Source organism: Anopheles cruzii, chromosome 3 (genome assembly GCF_943734635.1).
Source record: "Anopheles cruzii chromosome 3, idAnoCruzAS_RS32_06, whole genome shotgun sequence".
Classification (NCBI taxonomy): domain Eukaryota; kingdom Metazoa; phylum Arthropoda; class Insecta; order Diptera; family Culicidae; genus Anopheles; species Anopheles cruzii.
In genome coordinates this window covers 8,649,757-8,674,131 of record NC_069145.1, presented here as the reverse complement: position 1 = coordinate 8,674,131, position 24,375 = coordinate 8,649,757, and the positions used below count along the sequence as shown (strand labels likewise).

General features: G+C 50.8%; 4 protein-coding genes across 4 annotated transcripts in view; 2 read left to right on the top strand and 2 right to left on the bottom strand.

Annotated features, from left to right (window-relative positions):
• Positions 1 to 12,077, top strand: part of LOC128269765 (furin-like protease 1, isoforms 1/1-X/2) — an 81,779-nt gene extending 69,702 nt beyond the window's left edge. The window contains exons 10-12 of the mRNA XM_053007169.1: positions 1,214 to 1,389; positions 1,890 to 1,983; positions 11,141 to 12,077. Of these exons, the coding sequence (XP_052863129.1) occupies positions 1,214 to 1,389; positions 1,890 to 1,983; positions 11,141 to 11,988 (1,118 nt within the window). The 3' untranslated portion in view covers positions 11,989 to 12,077. The remainder of the gene's footprint in view (positions 1 to 1,213; positions 1,390 to 1,889; positions 1,984 to 11,140) is intronic.
• Positions 12,078 to 12,883: 806 nt separating this feature from the next.
• Positions 12,884 to 15,498, bottom strand: LOC128269764 (protein scarlet-like). Its single transcript, XM_053007168.1, has 5 exons — positions 14,368 to 15,498; positions 13,615 to 13,842; positions 13,296 to 13,537; positions 13,127 to 13,227; positions 12,884 to 13,056 (listed from the first exon to the last, which is right to left on the bottom strand). The coding sequence occupies exons 1-5, from the start codon at positions 15,496 to 15,498 to the stop codon at positions 12,884 to 12,886; spliced, it is 1,875 nt and encodes a 624-aa protein (XP_052863128.1).
• Positions 15,499 to 17,368: 1,870 nt separating this feature from the next.
• On the bottom strand, positions 17,369 to 18,593 carry LOC128274409 (uncharacterized). Its single transcript, XM_053012606.1, has one exon. It carries the CDS (start codon positions 18,530 to 18,532, stop codon positions 17,411 to 17,413), a length of 1,122 nt encoding a protein of 373 aa, XP_052868566.1. The 5' UTR covers positions 18,533 to 18,593; the 3' UTR covers positions 17,369 to 17,410.
• Positions 18,594 to 18,969: 376 nt separating this feature from the next.
• Positions 18,970 to 24,347, top strand: LOC128274405 (myelin expression factor 2). Its single transcript, XM_053012600.1, has 6 exons — positions 18,970 to 19,071; positions 19,366 to 20,020; positions 20,902 to 21,238; positions 22,135 to 23,064; positions 23,123 to 23,258; positions 23,333 to 24,347. The coding sequence occupies exons 2-6, from the start codon at positions 19,575 to 19,577 to the stop codon at positions 23,386 to 23,388; spliced, it is 1,905 nt and encodes a 634-aa protein (XP_052868560.1). The 5' UTR covers positions 18,970 to 19,071; positions 19,366 to 19,574; the 3' UTR covers positions 23,389 to 24,347.
• Positions 24,348 to 24,375: the final 28 nt, after the last annotated feature.

Sequence of the window (24,375 nt, the reverse complement as noted above, 5' to 3'; positions counted from 1 at the left end):
GTTCTCGTCGCCACACCGGAAGTGGTGCTCCTTTGGCTGTGGCAGCACAATCGGTGGTTAGCACACCAAAATGGCCGCCACCGGTGATAGCTCTCCTTCGTCCTGAGCGTGGCGCCGAGGGACGTTGCGTTCCCGTTGATGCACTCACGCGACGAACGGACAAGTTTTGTTGGTTTGCACACACGCGGGAGAAGATCGTTGGCTAGAGCACGGAGTGGAAACTAACGAAAGTGTCCCAATAGTCCCCGTCCCCGCCAAAGCTGGGATGACATAAGTCACCGTCGTCGTCGTCGCCGCCGAGAGATTTGCTGCCACACCAAAGATTGCGCATATTTTCACAAGACATTAACTAAATTAACTAATTATGGTGTGCTTAGCAGATACTTTACGACCGCTCCTGCGCACACACACACACACCTGGATGACGTCCCCAGACCGGAAGTCTTGGCCAACTGTGGCCAACGGTCGTGTGGCCGGCGTCCGCCGGTGTTGGTCGTAAATTTAGAGAAACTTTCTGTGGCCTGCACCGGAACACTCCGGAGAGACGAGGGCCCTGAGGAGCTCCGAGTGAGGCGAACGAATGAATGAGTGTTTTATGTCCAATCCCTCGTACGTGATTCAGTGCCTTTTTTCTTGGCCCAGGGATTGTTTTCCACACGGAACATGGTCGACGGTCGAACAAATTAAAATAAGATTGGAGAAGTTTTTACACCGCAGTTTCTTACGTTCTTACGCGGCGAAGACGTTTCTTGCTTCGTTTCCCATTTCGTTCCAACGCTGCTCGTTGGCAAAGTGGTCCAAGTTCTTGCCGTATGTTTTCGGGGGGCTTTTAGACCGGAACAGTACACAGTACGTTATGTCGTGGAATGATATTTTGTACATTTTTTGAGCGCTTCTTAGTTCGATTATTTTCAGACGTTGCTTCGTTCGAAATTTCTGTCTTCAGTAGGCTGTTGGTTGATTTCATGTGTCAGTAGGCTGGGAAGTGATTTTCGAGGGTTTCGTTTCTGAATCTTATTTATTCGTTTTATTTAGCCGACACCCGCATTTTATTATCGTTTTATCTACTCTTAATTTATTCTTTCTTATGTTTAATCTCCGTTAATTAACCACGGATTGCCATTCGCGGCACCTGTCCGTGGTGGTGGCCATTTTGAGCGATGCGTTTGATTAACCCCTGTCGTTCGTTCGTTCCGCTTCTCTGCGCCAACAGCACAAATCACCCAGTGGGACCTCATCTTCTACGGCACGGAAACGCCCGCCCAACCGAACGATCCGGTCCGCTTCGGGAAGCCGGGCTACGACAGTAACTTTGGTGGCGAGATGGAGCATAACGCGCTGGAGTTTGACAGTGGCGTCACCAGTGACCAGTGGCGGGATATGCAGCAGGTAAGGCACAGGAGCCCCACAGTTCATTGTCACAATTGCGTTATCGGTTGTTGAAAAATGTTGGAAATCATATTAATCAAAATTGCATTAACGTTACTGAGTAGCACTAACATTCAATAAGAAGATGCATCATTCTGGTCAGAACATTACGACGCGTTATGGTGCTCCGAACTTAGTTTACACTCTCCAGGGGCCCCATTTCCGTGTTTGTAATGAATTGAGCGCCAGTGCGCTTAATATTGTCCATCCTCAACTCAACACTCCATCACGGCTCCATTGGGCCGACGGAAGCGTTCTGGTCCTAATGGAATGAAAGCACCGTCGTACAACGAATATTTATGATCCGTAATTTTTATGCCTCTCATAAACGAAATGGCCATCTTTTATTGTGCCGCCCTCCGCGGCGCACCGAGGCGCGGCCACCACTGGCCCAATATTAGTTTCTATTGACCGTTTCTCATGCTTGTGGGCGTTTTCTTTTCTTCCACCACCCTTAACAGATTGGAGAGGGACACGGCGAGGTCCAGCGGACGGCTTCGAACGACGTGACGGCTGTATCGTGCGCCCGCTTCGTCGACGCGGCCAGCTGCATAGGTTTGTCCCTGCTTGTTTCGTTCCTATCACAGTTTTACTCCGACAGACAAGTAAGCTCAATCAGTAGTAGGTAATCTTAAACGTTTGTCCAGCAAGCTTTAAGAGTGCGGGAAGCGCAAGAAAAACGATAAACGAACAGCGAACGGAGCGCGGACGCACGTCGTGCCCAGCTTCCGGCGGAGTCCGAAGAGCCAGGAAGCGAAACGAACGAACTTACCTGGTGCGCCGCCGCGAGCCAACCGGAGCTGTCCGTCGTCCCGGAACAGCTGCCAGGAGCGTAGGAAGTATCAGAATCGGAACCAAAAGAGAACCACTGTATGTAGTGTATTGTGAAGCCACGGGTGCTAAGGCTCTGTACAGTGAAACAAGCGAAACAAGCGAAACATTTTACCGGACTGATGGCGCACGGTCGTAGAAGAAGCGGTCAACGGCCAAGCTGCCCTTACCCTACACGTATTATATACATCACCTAACTAATCGGACCGTAATGTTTTTTGGATACGGTTTTAAAGCTTTAGGCAACCAATTACCGCACACCGCGGGCTAGTGCGACAACAGCGAATGACACAAGAAGCAAAGAGGCGCTAGAAAAATCGTGTTCCAAATACCCCGCGCGGCGCACAACCAACCCTGCGCGTGTGTGTGTCCGCCAAGCCTTCCGCCGGGCGCTATCCGGTTTCGAAACAACTCGCGCGTGTGCAGGAAGGGCCGTGGACCATTGGTTTCGGATGTTCGCAATCGATATTGTTAAATTACGATCAGTTTTTATCAGTTACTTTTACCTTTTGTTTGTTATCATTGGGAAGGACATTTCAGGGCGTACAGTTAAGCATCATATTTGGCAACATTCTCAGTAGTGATAAGCGAGTGGATATTGGAGCTATTGTTCTACGAAAACATAGCCCAATGTTGGCCCACATGTCCCTGGCCACGGCCGAGAGGTAGACATTATTCCGTAAAAGTTCGGCACAATTGAATCGAATCGCGCCAGTTTGCAACATACTGCTGAATGAGATGCTAACGAGGAAATCTTGTAGTCATCAGGATTTTTTTTTCAATTCCAGCAAATTGACACCATCTTTGTGCCGCATTTTAGGCCAGCTTCCCCCCGGGAGGTGCCCATTAGATCCTTCTCTCGCCCTAGTAGCAATAAAAAGAAACAATTGTCTCCTAACGCACACACACACGTCCTTCCAAGTGGGCCTGCGGGCGAGACAACAGTTGCTAAATTAATGGGTCACAATCCGGGCGCATTATTGGTAAACGGTTGAGTGAAACAGAGTAACACGCCACCGGCACTCTCTATCTCTCTCACCATCTTCCGGCGGACCGGGTCCGCCGTGGACACTGTGGATACGCCTCGTTGCCAAGTAGCACGGGTTTTCCAGTTCGCCACAACCGACGCCAGTGTGCCGGACGGCACAAATTGGCACAAAACCCCCGTGACGACGGCGGAGACAGCATTATTATGCTCCGTACCCTACTCAATATGCAAACAGGGTCACCCGCCCCGAAAAAGTCGAAAGTGTGTGTGTGTGTGTAGGGCGTTCGATAGTGGAGCCTGTTTTTGGTTTTTCCTCTGGTTCCCCAGGAGAGCCCAAGCGTCACTGATCTACTTGCGCCCGAACTCAATTTGCATAGCGATTCCGATTCTGCCTCGACTCCCCGCGCCCCCCCCCCCCCCCCGGATGTTCTCGCGGTCGGATTGGTGTTCCGCCCTTAAAAGGGCGCGCGTGCGGTCCAAAAGATTGCCTTTGGAAACAAATTTCGATTCTATTTTCATGATATCGCAATCGTCGTGTCGGCTCTGTCTCTCTCTTTCTCTGGTGACCCGGGATTAAAGATGGCAACGATGGCCGATACCACGGAGCGGAATCATTAATGCATTATGTGAAGAAAGTAGCACAGGAACGCGGGGAAGATCACGGGTGGCACACACAGTCAGAGAACCATTTTGTGCTCTCATTAAAATTCATTTGTGTCGTCGAAAGTCAATAGCAAAAACTGGAACCCAGCGCGAGATGCACGTGGTGGTGGAACCAGAACCGGTGTGTGGGACGGACGACGACGGCGGCAGAGTGCACGGATTAGACGGACCGACGAAAGCTTCGAAGCAAACAGAAAAGTACGAACGCCGCGCTGTAACATGACACACTGAAGGCCGCCGCGGGGCTGTGACCCTCTCAGTCAGGATGTGCCGCTGCAACTGCCTAGTGCACATTTATGCAAACGATACAAAATCGAGCCGCTAAAATGGCCGATGGTAGCAACTTTCATCATTTTGTTCTCTTTTAGCAACCGGCCCCGGCCCGGCGGGTCACGCTGGGGCGCAAACCAAAACAGGAAGAAAAAGGAAAAACTGCATCCTTTGGCGCGTCATCGAGCAGTCATTATTAATTCACTCGCGCCGTTCGCCATCGCGTGTCGACATACCGATTGTTCCGATGGCCGACGGTGAACCATTGTGACCACCCCGACGGCCGCCGATTGCCTTGTGATGGGAGATTGTTTTTCGCGTAATGATGACTGCCTCGCAGAAGACTGGCAGCCACACCGACGGATCGATCGCTTGGAAATATTGATCGGTGCCGTTGGAGTTGGTGGATGCTGCCGTTTACAGTTCTACTCCGAACGCAGACTGGGACATGATGCCGCAGAGAGGGCTTTCGATTCGATTCCGATGGCTTACCGGATTGCGGTTTGTGTGCAAAGTGTGTTTGTGTGTGTGTGCAGCGCACCGCATTTTAGAATTGATTTTTATCAGTGTTCCCGGCGAGAGAAGCCGCCACGACCAGGGCCGAAGGCGTACCGTGGCGAAGAGTCATTTATTTCTCATCTCATTTCCCACGACCGCTTGGCGGACGAACTGGGGCCGACTGAGGACCTTTTCGTCTGGGCCACCGTGCCACGGCGTGGTGCCGTTCTCTGTGGCACGGAGGAGTGACTTCTCATCGATATTTTATATGCTAAAAAGATTGCTTTCTGCCAAACAAAAGCTATCGCCTGTTCTGTCTTCGGCTCCGTGGCCGCGTTCGGGTGAAGATGATCTCACCAGCTGCTGGGTTGTTGTGTGAAAATCGCCTCCCACTTTGTGCTATCGAACCGCCAATTTACCATGTGCCTCTCGCATTCGGAAACACGGTCCATTATAATGTCGATGTTCTCGGTTAGTCGCGTAATGGTGCCATAGCCAAGCCAATCGTTCGATGTTCGGTTACTTATCACTAATCGCGCTTTGATTATGCTACTTGCGCTTACGCGTGATGGCCAATAATGTGCCGCGAAGTTTGAATTGGTTACGAACTTTTACGTTCGAAACTCACTTACGGGTTAGTCAGGGCAGCGTAGCTTTTGGCAGCAGAAATGGTGAAAAGTTAAGGAAAATAATGTTGGTCGTTTGTTTGCTAAAACATGTTGTGGCCCAAGGACATACACACGAAATGTGCCCCGAGTGCGTGCCTTTATTTCGCTCCGGTCACATCCACTCCTCAATCATGCCAACGACGACTGCGGCGACGACGACGACTACGATGATGATGGTCAAAGGACGACAGAAGTCAGAGGGGCCGCTTGGAAATCGATCGGAGGCTGCCCTTCATTTATTATTGACCGCTGTCAAGAAGAATGATAGCGAGAGAGAGTTTAGCTGTAACCCCGCCAACCGCTTAACGCTAGCCGCAACCGGAAACGGACCCGGCGGAAACCGGAATCGGACGCTCAAGTGGTCTTTTTGTGAAATAGAACGAATGCAAAGGAACGTTTGAAACTCCTTTTGCTATGCCCGTGGCAGAGGATGGGCAGAGAGTGAAAATGATAATCGTCCCGGACCGCGCTCCGGGGGGAGACACGCAACCCAAGGTGGGCGGACGGACGAGCAGGTCGGGCGACCGTCGAACGTCGGGATGAGTTAGCTGCTGCAAGTTGACACTTTCTCCCCCGGACAAGGGTTACCGGCGTTTAGTTTACGGTTGAATGCCTGAGATCCGTTCGGACCGAGGACCCAAGATTCAATCGACGTTTCTACGAAACGTTGTCATGAAATTCGAATCAAGCAAACTTTAAAGCGCCGCGGTCAGCTTGGGCGAAGTTTTAATAAAGTTCTTCGCCAACACAACCAAGCAATTCAAAAAAGCCCCAGGATTCAGTTCAAGAATCCTTTCTCTCCATTTCCAGTCCCACCAAAGTGGTGGCCGAACCCACGACCTGCGTTATTAAATTAAGTCGTTTAGCCGTTCGTCCGGGGCGCACAAGTGCAGCGCAATTTTCCAGCGCAACGCTCGCTCTCCCCGCGATGAACTTTGTGAAGCGCCGTGACACGAGTCGACGCCGGACCAAAGCGAGCGGCCAAAGCCAAATTGAAAGTGAACGAAATTTATTCACGCTTCAAGCTTTTAATCTCGAGTAATCAGGGGCACCCGTGCGCGCGCGGGCGCCTCACTCGGGCCTCCATTATGCAAATGGTCCGTCGTCTCCGCAATGAGGTCGTCGGGCAAGAAAATGGTTGGCCGGGCGATGTAGGGGTGGAAAATTGGGGGTCTATCAGCGGCGCTCACCCAGACAAACATTACCCGCCGACGTGGAAAGTGGCCGATAAGCCGGGGGGGGCAAAAGAAGTGCCATGCCACGCGTCCGTGGTGCTGACTTCTCGGACCACGAACACGGGGCGAGTGTAATCATGTGAACCCGCCGCTGGCTAGCTGGCGCTCGTGGCTCGTGTTTGACTGTGAAAAGTACCCTACAACAACGCGCCGCACACGTGCCGCCGCATGGAAGATGAAAAAAAAACACAAAAGATGAGTGCAATTTTTGGTGCTCCAAAGTCGGAAATTAATAATCCGCCTGCAGGGGGCAGGGACGGAGGACTTCGAATAAATGTTGCTCGGTGGCTGCCGCGGCACACTCGGCATGCTCCGTGAGGTTTTATCCAGATTAAGCGATTAATAAGCAACGAGAACTTACAACATCATTATCAATGCATTACAGGCGAGGGCTTACAGGATGGCCCATCAAACGGGACGGCTGCTTCAATCAATGTCTCAACAGCTTGTCGTGTATCCAATGTGGCCACGTTTCAAAAACGGCCCTCGGTTCTATTCCCGCAGATTGCGCGTCGGGTTGGGTTGTCTCCAGATTCATGCTGTTCCCCGCCTGAAATCTGCGTTTGTCTGTCGCTCTGGTCTTTTGTCCGTTACACCAAAATAACTCCCCATATCGTATAGTGAGTTGCCCAAAGTTGCCACCCGAACAATGGTCCACGGTTCCCGGCTTCTGCTTATTAAGTTTAAGGCCACTCTATGTACTCTATCAGTGATCGGTTCAATGTTTCAAACTCCTTGCTGCTCAACTATCATATCGCCGTTCGGTTACTGAACCGACCCCCCGGGGGCCGGTTCGCGCTTGGTGCAAAAACAAACAAAATGGTGCAAAAGTAAGGTTTAGAATATGTTGCAAGCCCCATTATTTACGTCTATTTAGGTGTACTGTCTCACTCTTTCACATATCTGCTCGCCGTAAACGCGCACATCATCAGCAATCACACTCTTAGCAATTAGTTAGTTGAAAACTATCCGTAACTACGCGTGTTTGTTAAGTTTTTCTTTTACCAGCGTTTTTATTTTATCTGAAGAAAACCGACACATATCGCTGTCCGCGGAACGATTCTTGCTCCGGCCCCCCACGAGGAGGAGCCCTCGGGCTTTAAAACATGTTCTCCTGTTTTTTCCCTTGGATTTTTTTGAGAGATTATTAAAGCTAAACGCTTCGTTTATCTGGTGTACTTATTCGGCGGTATCTACCGCGACCGCTGAATCGAAGGAAAGAGCGCGTTCGGTTACGATCCGGTGCGCTCTTCTAAGGCGAGATTTTGCACCTTCATCATCATCAGTATCATCATCATCATGGTCATCACATACACACTGCCAAAGGTTACGAGGAAGGAAAAAAGGAAGCACTAGCACTCCACACGCTAGGGCACCGGTTCTCTCGGACCGGGACCGCCCTGCCTAGACACACCGTCCTTGTGATTACGGCCTCCGCTCAGTGCCCTTCACGCGTACGAAGCGAATACTCTCGGATTGGAATGCCGCGCTTGTGTCACTTCCTGTTCAGGGTCCCATTTAGAAATGCCTCCCGCCCGAAACATGTGGGTAGTTAACTTTTCTAACAACTCCCAGAGATACATCACAAACGCGCACGACGCGCGCACTGTGCTGACAGAGGGTTCTAGGCGCGCGCGTCTAGTCTAGTCAAGAGGATAGCGCTTCGATGATGTTGTTCTACGGTTTGGAGCCCTTGTGTGGCGAAACACATGATTGGGCACCAGCAGTAGCAGCACTAGCATCTACACACTGTAAACATTATTTAACTACGATAGAAGCTACACGGCGGCAAACTCCTGATCCCCCCCTGATCCTGGAATTTGAATCTTAAATGCACTACTTTTAAGAAACACGACGCGCGGGGCGAAGTGTACGAAAAAAGTGAACAAAGTCTTTCCCTCCCCGCGCAATTAGAGTAACGTAGAGCGGGGTTAGTGTAGAAGCCACCACAGGCCACAGAACTGTAAGTAAGTAGTAAACCGAAAGCCGATCGAATCGCGCAGATGAAGCAACCCAAATGAACTTAACGTAGGACCTGTTTTGTACCATAAAATGTTGCGATGGTCAACCATGTGCCGGAAACGGAGCGGTGAAAATAGACAAATTTACAAGCCGAAGAACCGCCGTGCGCGCGTGCCCCGAAGTCCGGCCACTCTTCCGCAGTGGTGAGGTAGATAAACTAAAGCGAACGGCAACCCAAAATCGTAAATCCATTAAAAGCAGCCCGGAAAACATTTACCAGGACGAAACAGTAACACTAAAAAATGGCCGCACAAACACAACTAGGAACTATTAAATATTAGGGAGCGAAAGAGCGCGAATTCTAGGAGAAAAAAAACACGTAACAAATTCAACTCTTTTAAAAATCAATTGTAAAAAAAATTAAGTACGGAACACTGGTAGTGGTAAGTAAGAGAGAACGTGTTAAATTGAAATTTTCGCCAGCCAGAAACAGATAAAGCTGGCTACCGAGTTTCCGGGTTTAGATAGGTGTAAATGAGCGCGACGGAGAAAGTGCGACGGCGTCGGACGTGTAGGTGTAATTTGTAAGAACTCATCCATTATTTGATAGCCTACTCCCGCGGGGATAGTATAAGTAAGACGAAAAGGGGGAAAAAACAATGAAATTCCTCGATCTGTAGGGAGCGCTTGAACCACATTTTGATGATGCTACCGAAGCGTTCGATAACGAACGCACGTGGACACAAACCCCGGAACACCTAGAGTGTAAGAAGCCAAAACGGTCCGCTGCTGCAGGCCAGCCCCCTAAAAAAACGGCGGTAAAACTAATCGACCGTAAAACTATAAACGTAATACCGTCGCCCCCCCCCCCGACCCGACCGGCACCCTACGCACCGAACGTGGGTCGTCGTCGTCCTCGTGGGTCTCACGTTGTAAACGGAAAAGTCGGAGAAAGTCCGACCGTTTCTTGTGGGCGAACCCTTTTTTGTTGGTGATTTTTTTTTTGTTCACTTTCTTCCATAAAAAAAACGCAAAAGCGAACAAATGAAATGAGGGTTTTCGCAGAAACGATGGGATAGTGTTTGTGTGTAAGAAGAGAAGAGCAGCAGCAGCAGCGAAACGCTGATAAAACAATGACGGCGAAATAAATCGCGGATGAAACTCCAACAAACCAAACCATAAAATAACGCGTAGCAAAGAAAGCAAGCAAGAGATCATCATTTCAATTCGCGCGCGTGTGGGAGGGCGTGGGGGACCCCACAGTGTTCGGCGGCGGACATCGGTTTTCATTCCTTCCACAGGCTTCGCCGCCAAAGCGAACGCTACGTCCCTTAACGGCGGGCCGCAGTAGTGTCGGGGCCGTAGAAGTGAACCGCCGGTCCCCATCACGGCAGCTCCGCGACCCACCGCGACCCGCCAGAACGGCCAGACGCGCACCGTCATGCGGACACCGAAAAAGGTTACTGGTTCTCTGTCTCCCTTTCTCCCTCTCTTATTTGCTATTATCCATTTAAGTTTAAGTGCCACACCATTTGTATTATGATGGGATTGTGTATTAGTTTGTAATGTTTTTTGTCCATAGCCCCCCAATAGTGTTAGCCCGGTGCGATTGTGTTTTTTTTAGTAAAACATCCTTTTGTAAAATAATATCTGTACATGTGTAACTATGCCTTTGTTTCGTTAGGCTTGTTGGTATTGTTTTAGTACACTTCCCCGTTGGGAACACTCATCTCGGGTAACGTTTGTTAATAAATTGGTCAACAAAGCAGGCAAAGGCTCCAAAACACACACAGACACGCACACCGCGCTCTCTAATACTTCTTTGCGAAAGCCCAAGCCACTCCGAACGCGCGAAGCATGATCGCGATCGAAGGACACACCACCAACGGCCGAAAGTACACTAAACACAAACAGGCGAGACCCCACTCAACGTGAACAACAGAAGCATTCACACTTCGGTTTGTGTATTTACCTTTGTTAGACTGTTGTATACTTCTCTGTTTTGTTTCGAGCGAATTAATGCGTTTAGTTTGCTGCGAGCTAATGCTTTGTTGGTTCCGTACTTTAAGCGTGTCCAGTTGAGTTTCCGTTTTGAGTTTATCCGTTTTGTTCCGTTTGGTTTTCTCCTTATTTGCTGTTTCCGATCGATTGGAACTTACTTGTCTTCGAGTTATTGATAATTCTATAATTTTAGCATAAGTTTGGACTGCATGTGACTATTGTTTCTAACTGCTAATTATTCTGTTGTCCTGCATGAGTGCATGATACTAATTTGTACATACCATCTTTGAATTTGAACGATATTTGAAAGATGCCCTAACACAAGTATGGTGAATTAAGGAGTTTCCGTTAAAAAATTAACCCGCGAGGGCCACTAATTTAAGCTTGGTTTTGCTAAGGTAGAACATTCAATTGGTTTTAAGTGTATGGAAATAGTAACGGACTGGAAGCATTAAAAGATTAACTGTATTATACATTTATGATTAGTGAAAAAGCAAACCTCCAGATATGGTGCCTCTTTAGTTTGTCGCTAACGCGTCTTGATGATAAGGCGGTAAATTTTATAATTATTCTCTTTCACTCTCTCGTTCCCTTAGCTTGCAAGCCCCAGTCGTATCTGTACAAGGGCCGCTGCTACCTCCGGTGTCCTCCGGGGACCTTTTCTTCCGCGGCCCCACAACAACCGAGCGCCTCGGACGACGACGAGAGGCCAACGAACATCCAGCAACAACCGCTGCCGGCGTCTTCTCTGCGCAAACGACGCCAACAGCCGCAACAGGTGTTCGATGAAACTTCGCCACCGTTATCGTCGTTCCAGGCGATTGGGCAGGAAGCTTCCGCTTCCGCGACGGCATCCAATCGATCTTCCGACGCGGCCGGCTGCCTTCAGTGCCATACCACGTGCCTCAAGTGTGCCGGCCCCGGACCAACCGAGTGTATCGAGTGTCAGGCAGCTTTTCGCTTCGAGCCAGCAGCGTACGGAACCCGCAACGGCAGCAGCGCCATCTGTGTGTCAATCAACGCAAAACGTCCACCGTCGGCCGAAAGTGGCGGCCGTCTGAAAGGACTCGTGCGACCAGGAGCTTCGCCACCGGCGACGGCGACAGCGCCTGATGATGTCGGAACGAGCAGCAAGCCGTCGTCATCATACTTCGTGCCGCTCCTCTTCCTGGGGCTGGTGCTGACCGGAGCCTTCGGTGTGATTTACCTGCTGTGGCTCCGCTGCTTCCAGGGATCGCCCGGCGGAGGCAGCATGCTCGAGGAGCTCACCAGTGCGGCCGACGGTGGTAGCTCCGGGTTGGCTAGCATACGCTACGATCGCGTGCAAACCAACGAGGACGATGACGACGACAACGACCAGGAGGAGGTGGACAGCGGGGCCAGTAGCGGGGACGACGATATGTTTTCCATCTCCACGGAAATCATTGCACCGATCGAGCGGTAGATATAGCGGTAACAAAGCCAACGAAGTAACTTGAGCCAGCCAGCGACGAACAAGTGAACACATTTTATACGTAGCTAGCAGTTTTTAGAAGAACCAATAACCGCTTGAACATTGTATGTTGACAAAAGATGGCAATAAAATGCAATATTTTAAAGTAAATACGTGTGTCCTTTGCGTGTGAAGTTTGTGGGGCTTGCGAAAGAAAGTGGCAGAATTTGTTTGCTGAAAGAAAATAAGACTGTGCCATCGGCGCCCTTCAATGATGCCGTTAAAATATTGCCTCGGTATTTCACAAAAAACCACGCCGTGGAATTGCATTTATTTTGATTCAATATAAAGAAACTAAAATTATCCAAATTAAACTGCAGCGCCTCTAGTTCATATTCACCACGAAGGTATGGCTCCTCGCCTCGGAAAAGCGTCACCAAAAGTGTGCACTAAAATCTGTCCGATTTCTAACAGGAGCGCAGACCTTGGTTAGAGGCAGCCGAAGCCGGTACAGAATGTAACGGCAACAGGGCCCCGATCACGCCCCCTTTCCGACACGCAGCTGATTGGTCAGCGTAATAGCATTGCGTTTGCTAAAACCATCTAAATATGGCCGCTTCCCCTGTTGATTCGGCAATGGCGGGTAGTGATTAGTTTGCGGATTACTAAGTGGAATATTTATTGATCTGCGGTTTGTTTTGTTTCACTTTTCGCAGAGAATGCAATGAGCGATTGTACATCTTACGGTGGCTTACACGATCATAACATAACTAGCAAAATGCGTAAACAATAACATTCAGTCGATTAGCAATTACTTTTAGATTCTAACAATAGTTGGTCGGACTTACACTTATTCCCTAAAGTCCTATAAGGAACACTACCGACGAGTGTCACCCGATCTAATCAACTAACTGGTGGCGACCCGTCTTGCGAGGCACAGTAATGCCAGCGCGTGGAAGATGAAGTACTGCCCAACGAGCGCCAATAAATCCGTCCGTAGATGGGTGGCGCTAAACGAATACTGTGCCAGGACCTCCTCGCCGTTGTGCAAACACACGCTCGGAATTATGCTAGAACATTCTGCAGAAAACACACACACAGTTTAGGTTATCGGCCGGTTCAGCCGGGCCCTTTGGCCGACATTCCTCACCGATGGTCTTTACACCGTCCCACTGCGCAATGGAGACGGCTTCGCTGGCAAACATCATCCACGAAACTAACGGCATCCAGCGGAGGTACCTCGGCATTGACCTGTGGCGAGTGAAAATGGTACAAATGTTAAATTCCACTGTTCCCCAGCCACCGGAGCAGAGTCGTACCAAATTTTGATGAATATCCCCGACGTGATCATGAGGATGTAGTCGAACGGCACCAGGTACGCCATCGCGGAGGCAATCGATGGAAACAGGGTCGAAAAGAAGCATCCGCAAGCGATGGAAACGTTGATGACGAGCACCGAAACAGCTACCGTGACCGCTAGGGCGAGGAGCGTGGGTCTCAGGTTGGCGAGAAAGTACACGATCAGTATAAAGGCACACGTTTCGAGCAGTATAAACGGGGTCTAGATGTCGGGGGTCAAAGTTAAAGAAAAGGCTCATGAAAAGGATCTCCTCCAGCAATTTTCCCGTTTGACCTCACCATCGACAGGACGTGTGCGACGTAGAACTGAGCCGTACCGTACAGGTTGGCCTTTTTCTCGCGCTGAAACAGTGGAAAGCTCTCCGGAAACAGTGACAGGGCCGCGTACATCGGCAGAAACGTGTTCTCGGAGACGATAAGAAATATGACACCCTGCATCGCCTGGACGCCCTTCTGCGTTAGCTGGATCGAGTTCGAAAAGCAGAGCCCCACCAACAACGCGATCACCTAGAAGTACCGCAAAACTTAGCAATCTAGAGGGTTTTTTTTCCTTCTAAGCAGAATCGGCCGCCAAGGCTGCTGGTGATAATCGCGCTAACCTACGACACTGCCTCGTGCCATGGGGTAATTGTGCTTTCAAAACACACAAAAACGGTTGCACCGGCTTATCAAGCTAATGAACTCGAAGTCACCCGTCGAGTGGCCTGAGGTCGGTCGAAAAAGACGCTCTCCTAACCAACCTCAAGATCGTAACCAATAACGGTGGTCGCATAAATCGTCACTGAAACAGCCTTACTAACACTGGCCCATCAATGAAACCGTCGGTGGGACCTTAACAATGATAATCGCGCTAACCTACGACGTGCCATGAGGTAATTGTGCTGTCACAACACGCAAAAACGGTTGCACCGGCTTATCAAGCATATGAACTCGTCACACGTCAAGTGGCCGTCTTACGAAAAATGGGCCCATCTTTACCAACCCTGAGAGTAACAGTGGTGACACCAAACGGCACTAAAATGGAGCACTTACTATCCGCTGAACCACCTTGTAGTACTGAAGGTTCGGGTTGCGATGCGACTGGAGCATATTGCGGTACACTAGCCACAGAAGCGTGTAGAACCAACGGCGGTGGTGAGCTTCCCTCGCCATCTGCAGCAGGAACTGGAGGTTCCGGCCGTCGGTCGCACACCGATACAGCTCCGCACTGATCAGTGCCTCCTGGTACCGTGCCGACTCACTGGCGGCGTAGCAGTTGCAGATCGCATTCGGACACATACCACCCGTCGTGAATCCGTTGCCCGTGGCCGTGGTCGGCGTGGCGAGAGCCTTCACGAGAACGTCGGCCGTATTGTAGCCCGGAGCGCACTCGAGCCCGAAGAACTGAACTGCCCCGCGCGGTGTACCGATAAAGCCGGTCCTGCCCCCGGTCAGCAGGATGACGCTATCGAACTCGAAAAACAGCTCCTCCGAGGGCTGATGGATGCTACACAGCACCGTGGTTCCGGCGCGGGTCAACGTTTGCATCATGGCCACCAGCTGGCGGGCACTGTACGAGTCGAGGCCGGTCGTCGGTTCGTCGCAGAACAGAAACCGCGGCCGGGACAGCATCTCGACGGCAAAGGCAAGCCGCTTCTTTTCACCACCCGACAGCGTCTTGCCGAAGCCACCGATGCCAGCGTCGATCCTGGTTCCGGCACACTTCTCCAACCCGGTCATCGATAGGAGCTCCCCGATCATGGTACGCTTAAGCTGCGACGAAACGGTTCCCCCTAGCTTCAGGTTCGCCATCAGCTCCAGGTGTTCGCGAACCGTGATCGAAGCCGGCAGCAACTCGTCCTGGTAAATGTAGCCACTGATGTTGTACATGTACGGACCGATGGGACACCCGTTCACCCGAACGTCACCTGTAACGGACATTTTGCCTGTAACGCCACTCGGCCCCATCAGGGCTACCAGCGTGCCCGGCTGTAGAGTTCCAGTGATGTCATTCAGCACCGGTTGTGGGTTGTGTTTGTCGGGACTCGTGTCGGGGACTACGGTCAAGTTTTGCCAAAACAAGCTCACCCCGCCCTGATTCGGTTCACTGTTGTGCTGTGGTGCTTTCCCATTTGTGCTACTCCCAATGATACCATCGGCAGTTTCACTGTTTTCGCCACCCATCTTTTGCTGAAGTGAACGACTTGGCCGAGCGATAAAGGCAGTATCACCCAAATTGCGAAATTCCGTTGTTTCGATAAGCAGCCAACAGGTATCAGCCAACAGTAAACATTTCGAAGATTGACGGAACGGAAAACAAACGGAATATTGGCCGGACCGGAGCGCCAAAGACTGTTGATGCATGAAATGGGCGCGTTTCACATTTGTTTTACGTACTCATACGGTTTAGTTACACAATTTTCGATCAATTTACCACACTAGATCGTTCTTACAGCTTTTGTCAATCAAGGATGACGATCATAAAATTCGGCTTTTATGCACAGCATTACGAACAAACTTTACCTTCAGACGCTAAACTAATCTACGCCTCAGAATATCTACTATTTGCCACTGATCATACGAACAGGGATAAGCAATGGGTATCACCGGAAAAAGATTTGTTGCAAGCACCAGACTTAAGCAGGACCAATCTGCTGCGCTGCTGGCCACGGACTAACGAAGATCCTCGTTAACGGCACTCATCCTGTAATCTAGCATTAGTCTTATCATAGAGAGTTGCCGAATTGCAAATTGGCGAATGCTTTTTGCTGCTACTAACAACAAAGTTCGGGAGTGTGCGCCTTGCCCATGATCGTTGGGATTTAGATTAAGATCGAAGAGTACTAACATTCATCCGCTTGTTAGACAAACTTACAACTATCATTATAATAATAATCAACTAATAATATCATTATCCCTGGATCGGTTGTCACGCAGCCAGCCATGGTTTCGATTCCCGATACCGGCGTGACAGGGGGTTGGCGCGAGACCTACAACCTCGCCCGAAAAAACGAACTGTTACAGAAAGCATCCAGAGATTAACATTGTGTCTGGTGCATGATAAGACCGCTCACCGGTTGTTTCCGAAGAAGAAGAGGAAGAAGAAGAATATCATTATAATTCGTCGTTATAATTTTAAAAAATACAGCTAAAAGCAAATAGTAGAAACACACAGAGTAACTAGGTTCAAGATCAATAGATTGAAACGATCACACGATCGAACGACGAGAGCACGAGTAGAGCGGCGTTTGTTGTCGCATCTTCTTGAGCTCAACACGACCGATGTTAGCCTGTCGCCAGTCGCCAGTCGCCAGAGTTCAGAGCACGATCGTTGGGTACATTAATTACTACATACAAAGTACATACAACATGCAAGATTAATTAGATGCATGGATTCGGGATCATCTATTTCGAGTGTAAAAAGTGGAACCTACCCTGACATGTTGACCCCCGAGAACGGGATCTACTAGACAGGTTGGGGTTTTTTCAATTCATGTCCCCACAATATCCTTATCAGACGGTGTTTTTAGGCGGTAGTCAAACGAAATCGAAAGAAGAGCAAACTCTTCTATCGATGTCATTTTGCTACGTTCACGATTGATCCCGCAACCATTGCAATGCGCTTTGCGCGGTTCCGACAACTAACTAATCATTGCCAAACACGTTATCGCTGCCAAACACGCGCCGATGCCGAGAAATGCGCCGAGGAGTGCGTCGCGAGCTCGATGTCATTAGCATTAGAAAGCTAGAGGTTCGGATGATTAAATTGTTAGCCCGTCAGGAACGGAAGTCGGCTCCAGTCAATTAGTCGAGGAAAGAATTGAACCAGGCGCCGATTGGCTTCTGCAAAAGGCGATAAGACCATCCCGTGACCTACGGTACTCGAGGGCGACACGCGTGGTACGCGAAAAGTAGCAACAGCAGGCGAAGGCGAACGGGAATGTAGATAGAGCAGGCACCAATCAGCGGCAGGCCAATACTAAAGTGGCTAGAAGGATGCCAACCGAAGATTTCGGATCGGATAACTCAAAATTTATTGTTACTTAAATGGGCAATGACTTTATTGTGTCCCGCAATTGATCGTTTCACATGCCACTCACGTTTTTCTATGTCCAGTCATGCCAGGCACTCGGTATAGGAACTCTCCGTCGTCGTCGTAAAAACAGTCATCCAGCTGATACGTGGCTCCTTTTTTGTAAAGTTTTTTGGGAATTTGGATAAACTCTTTGATGTCTTCTTTCTTCGCACTGCGTGCCTCGTACGATGAATCCGTCAGCATCACCGATTCGTTACGATCTTTCTCCAGTTTATCCACGAATCCAGGCTTTAGGGCAAGAGGTGCTTGGAAATCAATCCCATCGCCGTCATTGGTGGCCGTTGGAAGACCGCTCCGTCGCTTCATTTCACTAAGCGTGACCAGCTTTGTGTTTTGAATGTCTCCCATCAAAAATGAGTCATGTTTGGGAGCATGCGAACTTAGTTCTATCTGTTCCACATTCTCATCGGGCTGCCCGCTACCATCCAGCAGCATTTGCTGAGATTCATTGTCTTCCGCTGTACGCGTTTGGTACGTTTTGCAGCTCGTAATTATCGCACTAAACTGTCCCTCGGGCAGTGGGCGGAGTTCGTGCACGCGTTTTACCGGCGTCCTCGGTGGCACACCGTCGAATATGTTACGCTGGGCGAACTTTTTCAAATGCTGAGCAAATCCGGGATCAATGTGCTTGATGCGGCCACTGCAAAACATCTGCCAGTTTTCCTTGACCACCGCATCGTGCCGCTCGATACGCTTCTCGTCCTTCGGCTGCCACTTGGTCTTTACGATTTTCGCTATGGTGTAGCGATCGGCCGGAAAGCTTTCGGTCAGCCTGTCGATGGTCCACTCGTCCGCGTCGTGCCCGTACAGGTAGCGGATCTGTTCCTTCTCCGACCAGGAGAGAAAGTTTAGTTGCTTCGATTTGAAATACTTATTGCCCACGATCCACGTCTGCAGCCGGTCGCGGTACTGGGCCTGCTCCGCTTCGTACTGCTTATGGCTTCGGTGCACGTCGTAGAAGTTGGATTCGCTGTCCTCTAGCCCTGCATACTCCTCCGGTTTTGCGTCATCCGGCAGCAGTGCCGCACGTCGATCGATGCCGGGATTTCGCGCTTTGCGGACATAGTATCGACAGAGCAACTTTTGCTTGCTGTACGCCAATCTAAACATACCCTGCAGCATTTTACTGGTCACTTTGGCGATGAGAACGAAATTCCCGATCCCGTTCGTTCACCGTTTCATTATTGCACCAGGATTGCTGCGATTTTGCTTTGCCAAAGTGACAGCGACCAAAACAAACACGAGGCCCCACGAGGGGTCCATCACAAGTACTATAAATCTCCTTTGATTGTACGACGCACAATTTTTAGTATAATTTAGGGCAGGCTTTTGAGCACTTTAGACACGTACTGAAACACATATGCAGTGATTTGCCTTCTAAAAAAGTACGAGATTTTAAAAACATTCAACAATCGCACTAGCAATTGCTTGAACCTTAACTTGATATGTTCGCTTTTCTTGGCGCATCAGTGGGGAAATGTCAAAAATTTGCCTCTGCTTGGCGTCCATTTTTCGCTTCAGTCACAGTGCTTGGAGTGTTTGGAATTGTTGGGTAAACCATTTTTCAGGACGTTAGCAACGTAGGGAGTACACAGTTTCGGTGCCCCAAAAGTAGTGCGTTTTAGTGCATTCACAAAGAGCCGGGCCCGCGCATACGTAAGGTATTGCAATGTTTGCTTAGGTCATCCGGTGGCTTCGGTCTCTGGCGCGCAAATAGTGCCAGTGACAACGCAGGATGTGCGCGATGCGGGTTTCCGCCATGTTGTGCCCCTGCACACATTCACTCACCGTTCCGTAGCACCGAATTTCTGCGAACCGACGGAACCCAGCGTTCTGACCGGTGCTGGAATCGTTGGCCGGCAGCTGCGTTTCGTAGCATCCTGACCGTCCGTCTTGGTCGTGTCCTCTGATCATCCGTTCTCTAATTGTCGTTCGTTTTTCTATTACCGTTCCAGCGTTTCGGTTGCGTGCGTGTCTGTGTGTGTGAGTGTGTTTACCCTCCCCTTTCTCGTCGTCTTGTCGCCCGCGCGAGAGCGAGCGGAGGTGGTGGAGAAGGCGAAGGAAAGTAGCTCAGTAGTGTGTCACACCAATTCAGCGTTGATTGCTTGATTGTCCGCATCGCATTCCGCCCGCATCGCGTTCTCGGGGTCAATCGGCGGTCGGCATGGATAACGACAGTGATCAAAACAACCGCGATCGTTCGAGGCGCGGCGACCGGCGTGGCGGTGGCGGGTCGCGCTTCAGCAACGATCGCGATCGCAGCCGCGAGCGGAGCGATTGCCGGCGGATCTACGTGTCGAACGTACCGTACGAGTACCGCTGGCAGGATCTGAAGGATCTGTTCCGCAAGGAGGTCGGCGATGTATCGTTTGTGGAGCTTTTCCACGACGAGAACAGTAAACCGCGCGGCTGCGGCATCGTTGAGTTCGAAAAAGCCGAACACGTCCAGATGGCGCTGGAAAAGATGAACCGCTACGACATTAACGGACGCAATCTGGTCATCAAGGAAGATTACGGTAACGAGCGGGACAAGTTTGGCCGCGTGGTCCCCAAATCGTTCCGCGGTTCCGACAGCGACAACCGGCGGCGTGATCGTGACGACGATCGAATGTTAGTGCCGTTTTCTTTTTCCATATCGGTTCATCTTCTACTTTCACATCTTTTCCTGTACTGTACAAAGTTCCATCTGCTTTCCCCACCCCCCACCCGACCCCCCTGTCCCACATTTGCACGGTGTTATTGCCATCTTCTCCAGGATAGATCATCATCCGCAATTAGTCTGCGCTCGGCGCGATCAGTTTGTTTGTTTAGCCAGTTCCGTTGCTACGCTTTTTTTGTACACCTTTTCACTTTTCATGTAGCGTTGTCGTTTTGTACACTCTGTAACACTGCTGTCCGAGGGGGAGTCCACTGGCGGGACAACAACCCTGTTGCGTTGGGGCACCTCTTCTCACAACCCGCTCGGGTCGAATCAACGCTCGGGTCAGTTGACTAACACGTTTGCTTTATTCTTCATAACCCATTCGATATACACTTCAAGTATTGTTGTTGGCTTGGCTCGTGGATGCGTGGTGGTGCTTTTCATGTGATTCCGTGGTCCTGGTCCCCCCGTTCCGTGGTCGCTTCGTTCGCTTCGAATGCGGTTTCGAATCCCATGGCGTGGTCCTATACAGATGTGCTCCCTGTGTACACGGGCACAACCCGAACCTCCCGAACCTGTTGATCTGTCGCTCTCTGCACTCTCTGTCTGTCTCGTTCCCTACTCTACTCCCTTCTGTCCTTACCCTCGAAAAGCTCATGAATTACGTACGTAGTGTTTGTCGGTAGCGCAGCTCGAATGTTTGTCCCCGATTCGTTGATCCATTCGTTATTTTCTTGTCCTGTTTCTCTCTTTCTCTCTCTCTCTCTCTCATTCTCTTTTTCTCTTTCTCACTCGTCGATCGTGGCGTTTGTTTCTTTTTCTGTTTCTTTGCGTTTCTTCTCGGCTATAGGTCCGGACCGTCCCACGGCGGTGGTGGTGGCGGTGGGACCGGTGGCGGCGGCACCGGTGGTGGTGGCGGAGGCGGAGGTGGCGGCGGCGGTATTGTCGGTGGCAGCGGTTTAGGTGGCGGTGGAGTGCTCGGCGGCGGCAATCTCGGTGGTGGCGGAGGCAATCTCGGTGGTGTCGGAGTAGGTGGTGGTGCTGGGGGAGGTGGTGTCGGTGTAGGTGGTGGGGTCGGTGGTGGGAATGATTTTCCCCAGGACTACAACACCTACGGTCTCAGTGTCAAGTTCTTGGAAGGGTTGGGCATTCAGGGCCCGTTACACACGAAGATCTTCGTGGCGAATGTGAGTATCTACTTCATCCTCTTCCTCTTGTAGCGTTCTGCTTCCTCTTACGAATGAGTTTCCTCTTTCAAAAACCCCGCAACCGCGCGGCGCCTTATTTTGTTTCAACCGTTCCGTTCGAATTGGTCCCTTTTTTGCGCTTATCACACCAACTCTGCCTCTTGCTCTGCCTGGTCTGATAACTGGTCAATCGCGGCAATAGTTTGCTGGTCCTTCGTCGATTCTACTAAATTTGAATCCTTGAGTATGTGAAGCCCAAACACGTGCCAATGATTGTTAAATGAGAGAGAGAGAGCTACTCATTGGCCTCCATCGCCCCGCATTCCAAGGGAAGTACATGGGCCAGTTCTCTTTTACTCCGAATTACTTTGCTTGCGAGTTGGTCATCATCTGGAATCCATTCGAATTAGACTTGTCTTGCGATTTCCGTTCCCCAAAAGAGTGCACCACCATACAGACCAACGGTTTTTGCTCGAATCGATCACGTCGATCATGTAGCCGCAGTGTCCTTTGTTTCAGTTTTACCTCAGTTTCTCACTGTCACTCCCCGATCATATAGTTTGGCGGCTGGCGGCAACGATCGCCACGCACGCTAAGCAGATCGCCGACGCTGGCGCTGGCGGCGCAACATTTTCCTCACTTACAACGGGGGCATCCTGACGATCGTTTCTTTTTCTTTCTTTTCTTCTTTTCTCTCTACTCCACGATAATCGATCGCTTCGCCCTCCTTCGAACTTCTCCGCCGTACACTCTGCTGCCGATGTTTGTGTCTGTGTATCTGCGCGGGTAACGATCGTTCGATAAATCCGACCACCTCTTGCACCGTGGGGCTTGTGTGTGTGCTTGCGTGCGTGCGTGCGTGCGTGTCTGTCCGTGTCCGTCTTCCGCGCACGCAGCTTGACTATAAGGTCGACGCGAAGAAGCTGAAGCAGGTGTTTAAGTTGGCCGGCAAAATCCAAAGTCTCGATCTGTCAGTCGACAAGGACGGCAACAGCCGCGGCTTTGCCGTCATTGAGTACGACCACCCGGTCGAGGCGGTCCAGTCAATCTCGATGTTTGACCGGCAGATTCTGTACGATCGCCGCATGACCGTCCGGTTGGACCGGCTGACGGAGAAGAGCGAAATGAGCCGGCTACCGGAGGGCCTCAAGGGCATCGGCATCGGGCTCGGTCCGAACGGTGAACCGCTCAAGGACGTGGCCCGCAATCTACCTTCACTCCAGCAGCAAAACACGGTCCTACAAAGCACGGTCATGCAGAACGCGGCCCCGACACCGGTGCAGCCTCCGATGACGGCTAGCAATTTGCTCAACTCGGCCGCCACCAGCAGCCTGCCCGGGCTGAACTCGAACCTGGCGGCGCAGCTGAGCAACGTGGTCAGCTTGACCAATCTGACCGGTGGGTTGCAAAGTTCGCTGCTCTCGAACGCGGCCGCTGGTCTGTCCAATCTGAGCGGTCTTGGTGGTCTGGGTGCGGCGGCAACCGGTGGCGTCGGGGGCGGGCTCGGCGGAGCGGGCGGTGGTCTCGGCGGTGGGCTCGGCGGTGGGCTCGGTGGCGGGCTCGGTGGTGGTCTCGGTAACAGCCTATCCAGTGCGCTCAGTGGTCTCGGTGGTGGCGGCGGCAACGACGTAGGGCTCGGCTCGAGCTTCAACCAGAACTACTCGTCCGGCTTCGGCAACGGTGGGTCCAACCGGGGCAACGACTACGACATGGGCTCCTCGAACGTGCGCAACTACAGCACGGCACCGAACGATGACTACAGTCGCAACTATGGCGGCCTTAACAATGGCAACCGGAAAATGTCCGACACGATCGTCATTCGCAATGTAAGTACCATTATCGGGTGTCCAGCTCCGTCGCTCTGACCGACTCTCCGCCCCACAGATGCCCTCTTCTTGGACGTGGCAAACGCTTCGCGATAAATTCCGGGACGTCGGCGAGGTGAAGTTTGCCGAAATCAGAGGACAGGACACGGGTGTCGTGCGGTTCGCTAAGGAACGGGACGCCGACGTTGCCATTAGTAAGTTTCCGCCGGATTGGCCGGAGCCGGAGTTTATTGTGAGTCTAACTCGTGGGTTTTTTTCTATGTTTCAGAACTTATGGACGGGTCACGATTCGAGGGACGCACGGTGGACGTGACATTCTTTTAATTGCTAGCGTAAAGGTTTTCTGCCCATTTTCTTCCTTCTGTTGCATTTCATTGGGGGTCATTCGGTCGGCCTTTCTAAACTCGAAAAATTCGAAGATACCCACTTTTTCGCTCGGACAGGGAAAGCAGGAAAAACTCTCTGCCAGCTGTGTAGGGAAGTCGACAGTTTTTACCTTTTGTTACCGCGCGTCCCATAGCTTAGGTTGTATTTCTTCGTTCCGCCAGCGTGTGCAGCGTCGATTTTCCATCCCGATTCCGATTTTCCCGGCGCAGGAGGAGCACGCGTCCGCAACAGTTCGCGACATGCACAAATCGCATTGCGAAAGTTCAATACAGTTTGTAGCCTGCTCCGATCGATTTGTTTGTCAAAAGGGACGTGTGGTTTTTTCCCCGTATTGTTCGCAAAGGCGTCGTGAAACTGGGGCTCTTTTAAGTCGATTGAATTTTGCTTCCGTTTTCATTGCAAGCAGCTGCAGCCCACTTGTTTGCGAATTTTGAAGTGGCCACTATCTAAATCAACACATCGAAAACCCCAGAACCGATCCGATAAAACAATCAACCGTTTTTGAACTAGCGAATTCCGCGTTAGAGAATACTCCACGTAGTAGCCATAGGTTTCGGGAGTATCATATACATTACTATTCGCCATAGCAACAAAGCACGCTCGGAAGCAGCGAAGCACCGCGTGCTGGGCTGTGGTGTGTCACGGAAAGACGGCCGGCTAATTAAGGGGCTGACGCGCAGTCTGCAGAGCGTGGAGTGCGGATTGCCAGTGCTACGGCAACCGGGAGCGATCGATTGCACTGTAGTAAAGTGACACAATGAATACCATCCCGACAAACTCTCTCATACCGATAGACAGCAGAACTATGCTTAGTGTCATAGTGTTTCTATGTAGGAAACATTTTAAAACTTCGTAAGCAAATGGAATATTAACCGCACCGGGAATAATCTTTCAGTTTTAATAAAGTACAAAACTATATAACAG